We start from the raw sequence: 8,446 nt of genomic DNA, 5'->3' as shown, positions 1-8,446 counted from the left end.
TTGCCTTGCAGGTAACAATACCGGAACCCCAGATCCCCAGAAACATCCCCTCTGCAGTGTCCAGCCCCCTTACTGGACACTCACCGAAATGATTAGGCTTACTACCTCCAAAGAGACAGGGCACACCTCAGCCTGTTAGGTTAGCTGGAGATTCACACCTCACTTGAACACACAGCACTGAGACTGTTTAGGGAAGCGGAGTAACAAAGAACAGAGATGTAAGAGGCACCTTAGAGACTAACAAATTTATTTGGGCATAAGCTTTTGTGGGCTAAAACCCACTTCATCAGATGCATGGAGTTAAAAATACAGTAAGCAGTGTATATATTACAGCACATGAAAAGATGGGAGTTGGCTTACCAAGTGGTGGACATCGCCCATTCCCAACAGCTGACAAGAAGGTGTGAGTATCAACAGAGGGAAAATTATTTTTTGTAGTGACCCAGCCACTCCCAGTCTTTATTCAGGCTTAATTTGTGTCCAGTGTCCAGTTTGCAAATTAATTCCAGTTCTGCAGTTTCTTATTGAAGTCTGGTTTTGAAGTTTTTTTTTGTTGAAGAATTGCCACTTTTAAGTCTGTTATTGAGTGTCCAGGGAGACTGAAGTGCTCTTTGACTGCTTTTTGAATGTTACAATTCTTGATGTCTGATTTGTGTCCATTTATTCTTTTGTGTAGAGTCTGTCTGATCTGGCCAGTGTACATGGCATAAGGGCATTGCTGGCACACGATGGCATATATCACATTGGTAGATGTGCAGATGAACGAACTCCTGATTTTGCTTTTGCTGCAATCATCACAGCAATATGGCCGCTCCCCAGTGTGTGCGCGCTGGTGTATTCTCAGGTGTGCGATCTGTGCGTAGCCCTTTCCACAGTCAGCACAGTGATACGGCCGCTCCCCGGTGTGTGTGCGCTGGTGTATTCTCAGCTTTGAGCTCTCTGCAAAGCTCTTGCCGTAGTCAGTGCAGCAGTGTGGCCACTCCCCAGTGTGCATGTGCTGGTGTATTCTCAGGGTTGAGCTCTTTGCAAACCTCTTGCTGCAACTGGTGCAGCGGTGCGGCCGCTCCCCGATGTGTGTACGCTGGTGTATTTTCAGGATCGAGGACCAGCTGAATCTTCTGCCACAGTCAGCACAGCAGTACGGCCACTCCCCGGTGTGCTGGGCCACTGCGAAAGGGTTGCTGAACTTCTTGCCACAATTGATGCAGTGATGGGGACACTGGCCCATGGGGAGTCTCTGGTGTGTAACCAGGTCTGGTCTCTGGCTGAGTTTACCCCGGGGACGGACTGCGTCCTGTGCATGGATCCCCCTGTGGGCCGTGGGATTCTGCATTCCTGCAGTGCTGTCTCGACATTCAGACTGTGTCCAGGGGGATCTCTAACCTTGGGAGTACAAGCCTGGAGTGGCAAGTATTAAGGTTTAAAATCCTTGTGGGCCCCCACCTTCTGCACTTGAAGTGCCAGAGAAGGGAATCAGCCTTGACAGCAGGTTTTATTAAAAATCCTGGAGCAGTCACAGTAAATTTACAGACCTGTGATGTTACTAAAGTTACTGTAACTGCTCCGTAATTTCTAATTCAAAATGCTGTGACAAATCTGCAGCCTGACTCAGGGTGTTTCTACCCTATGCTGTTTGTGCACCACCTAGCACCTGCTCCCACAGGGGCTATGCATGCCTTGGGTCTAGTTTTAAGCTTAAATTGTAGCCTGCCCAGGATACAAGCAGCACCTGGCACAACAGGGCCCTGATTTTGTTTTCAAACTGATTTTGTGTTTATTTCAATCAGAGGGGTTTATTTATGTCGTATTGGTTCTTCACTTTCTCCTGTTTTATAGCATGAGGCCTGTTCCTCGGTATTTTTGCTGTTATAATGATATTGATTTGAAACTAGTTTAGTTGAGGGGCTACAATCCCTTCATGTGGGCACAGTGAGACCAGTTTAAAGCTGCTTAGAACAATGTAGCTTATTCCTGTGGGGGAGTGAATCCTTTTCTAGGAATTCCTTTTGGAGAAATCATTTACTCTTGGCCTGAGGTTTGTCTTTGTGCAAAACTAAAACTAAACTAAAATCCTCAAAAAGGTGGGGGTTGCAGTGGGGGGTGTGTGTTGGGGTGTGTGTGAAGGCTTTGAGGGGATGTGTGATGTAGCCTGGAAAACATGTCTATATTGTGTCACAACCCGATCCCTGGCACTGCTGAGCTGGAAGGGGTGAATGGCTGCCACCCAGCCTTTGGTCTACAGACAGTCACAGACGCTATAGGGCTGAGGGCTGTGCTAAGCATTGACACTGAAGCAATGTAAGTGACAACAATTTCATGCTACAAAGAGCAGGAGGAGAGGGGATGGGACAAAGGCCATACCACCACCCAGGGCCGGTGCAAGGATATTTTGCGCCCTAGGCAAAACTTCCACCTTGCGCCCTCCCTCCCCCCAGAGCTGCTTATAAACTTTCAAAAATGAATACTGCCTAATGTGGCATTGTTCATTAGAATTAATACACATTTGGCTTGAAAATTTATTAATTTCATTATTTAGGCTCCATATTTAATGAAAATAAATGAATAATCTGACAGTGTTGACATTGTTATTGTTTTCACTTTGCACAACATAGCATGGATCTTAAAATAAATTACATACATTATACACAATACACTGTCACAGAGTAACACATTGTAATTTAGAATTTATTTTTCCACGCTTTCAGTTTAGCAACTTTAGAAACAAATTCCTCCAAGTCAATGCTGCGAGCAATGTCATGTTCTATTGATAAGGTAGATAGCCCAAATCTTTGTTTCAACATTGATGTTCGCATGTATGTTTTTATCAACTTGAAGTTTGATAAGCTTTGCTCACCACTGGCCATAGAAACTGGGAGAGTGAAGAGGATGCAAAGAGCAATAACTGTTGGGGAGACTGTCAGCTTATTTTTCCATATGAAGTTCAATACATCTTGCGGTGATGCACTCTTTTGGACTTGTCTTGCAATAGCTTGCAATTCATTGCACAAGTCAAAGGCAACAATATCTTTGGATTCACCATGTTGCAAGGCATGCTCCAGATTCAAGCAATGTTCCATAATTTGCTTTGGTGTTGTATTTTGCAAACTGTAATCATATAGGAAGCCAAATACTGAACTAATTTGCTGCATCAATGTGAATCTTTCTTCAACCGAATGTATTTCTGTGTCGATGACTGCAAAGTAAAAGTTCACTTTGAGTTTTTCTTTCAGATTATAAATAGGTTTGTCATCTGCTTCATATGTGAATCGCTTCCTCTTTTTTCTAATACGGATTGGATCTGTTCAAAAAGTGCCGGTACATCCAACTCCTCCACAAGTTCACCTGCATCTACCAATGTTTTCTCAAAGTCTGCGTCACTTCTGCAGCCCACAAGAAACTTCTTGGTTTCTCCAAGTTGATTAATGGTGTCACGTATGTCGAATTCTTTCGCCTGAAGTTGTTTGCTAGTCATGTTGATCTCAAACAATATGTCATAGCACACAACAAGAAAAATTTGAAACTAGAAATGGCTTTTGCGAGATCCTTTGCCTCAACTCGTGATGTATTGCAAGATGATCCTGTTAGAGTAGTGTCATCATAGATCTCTATCAGAGCATCATAGATGTCACCAAGCTGATAGCGAAGAGGTTTCAAAGCATCGATTGGACTTTCCCATCTTGTTTCACTCCATGGTTTACCTGTGAGATTAGATACGTGGTGTGTTAGAACTTCCCAGTGACATGTAGAAGCTGAGAAATACACATAAACACGCTGAACTAAATCAAAGAAGGCGGTTGCCTCCAAGCAACACTTAGCAGCATCAACAACCAAATTCGATGCGTCTGTATTCGCACTGTCAGTCTTGGCAGGACCATCCTGGGATGGATGGAGAGATTCAGCTAGGAGTCTAGGAAGTACTGCAGATCCCTGCTTGCCCTACACTCCTCTTCCTCTCCAATACCGCATAGTTGGAGCCAATCAATCGCTATTTGCATTTGAAGCCAATAGTGCAGCTCTACATTTCCCTTTAGCCCTGATCTGTCTTTGGGGCACAGCGTCTCTCTGGCTTTGTCCCTCTCTTGATGCCTGGGTCCCGGTTTGCCCAGGGCAGCTGCAACCATTCCCCCACTGACAGAGGCTGGGGCAGGGAGAGGGGCCCTGGGGCAGCTCAGCTCTGCGGGCTGCCGTCCTCTCCAGCTGCCCGCGCATGAGAGGAGCGCGGTCCAGCAGGCGCCCGAGCTGTGGGGAAGCGCTTACCTTGGCCAATGCACCAGCATCCTCTTCCTCCACCGTACTGCCGTGTGAGGCTCTTTTGTTCTCGGGGGGTGGAGAGGGTGAACACGCTCTCCATGCCCCCCGTTGGGACTGAGCGTGGAGGCTGAGCCGCGGCAGCTGCCTGTTTCCTTGTGAAGCCCCGCTGCCGCCAGGCTTGCTTTTTGGCGCCCCCAAATCTTGGTGCCCTAAGTGGCCCTAGTGGTTACACAGCCCTGCCACCACCCTCTCTCTCACACCCAGCCCATACACCAGGGTACTCGAAGTTGTGGGCTGCAGGACAATTTCCTTTGGCCCACAAATATGTCCACTCCTCCCACAGCAGCTGTCTGACATGTGGGGCACTTTTAGAGCATTACAGTGAAACACTGCAGGTGACAGAGATCTGCTCTACAAAACGGTGTCACCTCGCACTCATTGTATGTGACTGGTCCTGCACTGAGTCGTTCCCAGCTTTCTCCTTGCTCGCTGGGGACAGGTTTCTCCAGTCTGAGAGGTCACATGTGAAGTGAAGTGGCAGAGAGGGGTTGGGGTGGGAACCTGGAGAGGACAGCGCCTTCTCTGCAAAGGGCCAGTGACTCTGGGATGCTCTCACAGGCTGTGAGCAGGTTTTTGCCTCTGAGTTACGTCTGGATCCAGGTGCCCAGTGCCACGGGACACCAGCACACACATGCCTTGAGTCAGGAGGGGCAGAGGCATGAAAACTCATTTGAAAAATCTCTAGGCACCCCTTCCTTGGTATGATTTTCTGAGGTGTGGGAAGCCTAGCAGGCGTTGTGGTCTATGGCCGGACAAGCTTGTCTTTCTACCCAGGTGCTTGTTTGCTCCCCCAGCAGCCAGCTCATGCAGTCTCTCCCTTTCTCTCCCCTCCTCCCCCCAACCCTCAAGTCCATGTACCCCATCTCCTTAGAGCAGGGGCAGGGGAGACAGGGCTCAGGAGAGCTTTCAATTAATGTCTCGGAGACAGCACATAGCATCTCTCAGAAACTTCACCAGTGGCCAGTACACACACTGACTCTGTGTTACACACACACACATAGACAGTCTCTGACTCTTTCACACTCACCTCCAAACACATAGTTATAGTATTGTTGTTACTTCTTGGTACTTCCTACAATGCACATATATTCTCTGCAATTTTATTCTAAGTGTGTTATTTTAGTGTTTTGACTGGTCTATGCATTTCATGATTTTTATTTATCTTGCACTTAAATTTAATTCTTTAAGTAGTGAATTCTGAAATGCCTAACCTCTCCTGGCTGAAGTAATTATCCCTATGGTAACTTTTAGAAATACATATTATATGTAGGGTTTTTTTGTTTCTACTGGTGGCACACAGACCACAGTGCACATAACATTTATTCTGCAGATGGATGGAAAAAATGAGAGGGAACATTGCTCACAGCCCCAATGCCCTTTCCATTAAACAGCTGGGGAAGCTGAGGCATGGTGAGGCTGTAGTGACTCACTTCTAGAACTGAAGCGAGATCTTCTGAATCCTACTGCACTGTCCTACCCACTAGATAAAAGAGGCCCCAGAAAACTTCCCCCACCATGGAAATCTCTCTGATTCCCTCAGCACCCCTCAAATCTTTCACCCCACCAATGACCCATATCACAATTCCACCCCTCTTCCCATTTCATCACAGCCCCATCTCTGATCCATTTCTTTGCCGTGGCTTGGAGGCCCCATCATATGTAGGTCTCATCCTAGATAAGAGATTACTAATGCATAGGAAAAATAGGAAGTATTGTAAGAGGCCTCCCTGGCTTAATCAGGAGATTTTCAATTACCTGAAATTCAAAAAAGAGTTATACAAGAAGTGGAAAGTAGGTCAAATTAGAAAGATGACTATAAAAAAACAACACAAGCATGTAGGGACAAAATTAAAAAGGCCAAGGCAAAAAACAAAACAAAACTAGCGATATAAAAAACAAAGCATTTTACAAATGCATGGAAAGGCAGAGGAAAACAAGGGCAGGCTAGGCCCATTACTAAATGAGGAGAGAAAGACAATAAGAGAAAACACAGCAATGGCCGAACTGGTAAATGTTTCTTTTGTTTCAGTTTTCACCAAAAAGTTAGCAGTGATCGGTCGACTAATATAGTGAATGTCAGTGTCAATGGAGTAGGATCTGAGCCTAAAACAGGAAAAGAAATAGTTATGAGTTACTTAGACAAGTTAGATGTCTTCATCTCAGCAGGGCCAGATGAACTACATCCTAGATTATTTCAGGAACAGGCTGAAGAGATCTCTGAGACAATAGCGATCATCTCTCAGAACTCGTGAAGGATGGTAGAGAGACCCGAGGACTGGGCAAATATAATACCTAGCTATAGAAAGGGGAATAAGGACAAGCCAAGGAATTACAGACCAGTCAGCTTAACTTCAGTACCTGGAAAGACAATGGAGGAAGTAATCTAACATTCTATTTGTAAGCACCTAGAAGGAAATAAAGTAATAAGAGTCAACATGGATTTGTCAAGAACAAATTATGTGAAACCAACCTAACATCCTTCTTTGACAGGTAACAATCCTTGGGGATAGGGGAGAAATAGTAGATGTCACATATCTTGACTTCAGTAAAGCTTTTGATACTGTCTTGCATGACCATCTCACAAACAAACTAGAGCAGTATAGGCTAGGCAAGGCTACTAAAGGTGGTTGCACAACTGGTTGAAAAACTGTAGTTAGAGTATTATCATTCACAAACGAGCTGAAAGGGCATATCAAGTGGGATCGTGCAGGGATCTGTCCTGGGTCCAGTTCTAGTCCGTATCTTCATAAATGATTTGGACAGTGGTACAGAGAATACACTCATAATATTTACAAATGATTTCAAGAGGGGAGGGGTTGCAAGTGCTTTAAAAACAGGATTAAAATTCAAAAGGATTTCGACAAACTGGAGAAATGGTGTGAATAGAAAAGGAAGAAATTCTATAAGACCATATTAAAAGTACTACATTTAAGTAGGAATAATCAATCACACAAATACAGAATGGGAAGTGACTGCCTAGGAAGGATTACTGCAGAAAAGGATCAGGTGATTATAGTGGATCACAAATTAACTATGAGTAGAACAGTGGAATACTATTGAAAAAAAAAGGAAATATCGTTCTGGGATGTATTAGCAAAAGAGTTTTAAGCAAGACACAGGAAGTAATTCTTCCACTCTATTCAGCACTCATAAGGCCTCAGCTGGGAGTACTGTATCCAGTTCTGGGACTCACAGTTCAGAAAGGACAAGGAGCAATTGGGGAGAGCAACAACCATAGATTCATAGAACTGGAAGGGACCTTGAGAGGCCATCAAGTCCAGTCCCCTACATTCATAGCAGAACCAGCACCATCTAGACATCCCTGACAGGTGTTTGTCTAACCTCCTCTTAAAAATCTCCAATGATGGAGATTCCACAACCTCCCTAGGCAATTTCTTCCAGTACCTAACCACCCTGACAGTTAGGAAGTTTTTCCTAATGTCCAACCTAAATCTCCCTTGCTGCAATTTAAGTCCATTGCTTCTTGTCCTATCATCAGAGGTTAAGGAGAACAATACTGATTAAATGTCTAGAAAACAAAACCTATGAAGAAAGTGAAAAAATTGGGTTTGTTTATTCTGGAGAAGAGAAGGCAGTGGGGGAGGGGAGAACCCCTGATAACAGTCCTCATGGACATAAAAGGTTGTTACAAAGTGGAGGGTGATAAATTGTTCTCCTTATCCACTGAGAACAGGAGAAGATTTAATGGGCTTCAATTGCAGCAAGGGAGATAGAGGTTAGAGATTAGGAAAAACTTCCAAACTCTGAGGATGGTTAAGCACTGGAACAAAATTATCTAGGCAGGTTGTGGAATCTCTGTCATTGGAGGTTTCTAAGAACATATTAAACAGACACCTGTCAAGGATGGACTAGGTAGTACTTGTCTTGTCTCAGTGCAGGGGACTGGGCTAGATGACGTACCTTGGTCTCTTCTAGTCATACATGTCTGTGATTTCTAGGATTCATAGATATCAAAGCCAGACAGGTTTCAGAGTAGCAGCCGTGTTAGTCTGTATTCGCAAAAAGAAAAGGAGTACTTGTGGCACCTTAGAGACTAACAAATTTATTAGAGCATAAGCTTTCGTGAGCTACAGCTCACTTCATCGGATGCATTTGGTGGAAAAAGCAGAGGAGA

General features: G+C 44.7%; 1 protein-coding gene across 1 annotated transcript; it reads right to left on the bottom strand.

Annotated features, from left to right (window-relative positions):
* Positions 1–685: 685 nt before the first annotated feature.
* LOC122460554 (zinc finger protein 239-like) lies at positions 686–2,363 on the bottom strand (the record flags this gene model as incomplete). The annotated part of the gene is made up of 1 exon (XM_043516120.1): positions 686–2,363. A coding segment is annotated over exon 1 (648 nt), but the record flags the coding sequence as incomplete, so codon positions are not given.
* Positions 2,364–8,446: the final 6,083 nt, after the last annotated feature.

This window comes from Dermochelys coriacea, chromosome 6 (genome assembly GCF_009764565.3).
Source record: "Dermochelys coriacea isolate rDerCor1 chromosome 6, rDerCor1.pri.v4, whole genome shotgun sequence".
Lineage (NCBI taxonomy): Eukaryota > Metazoa > Chordata > Testudines > Dermochelyidae > Dermochelys > Dermochelys coriacea.
This window is presented reverse-complemented; position numbering and strand designations above follow the sequence as displayed.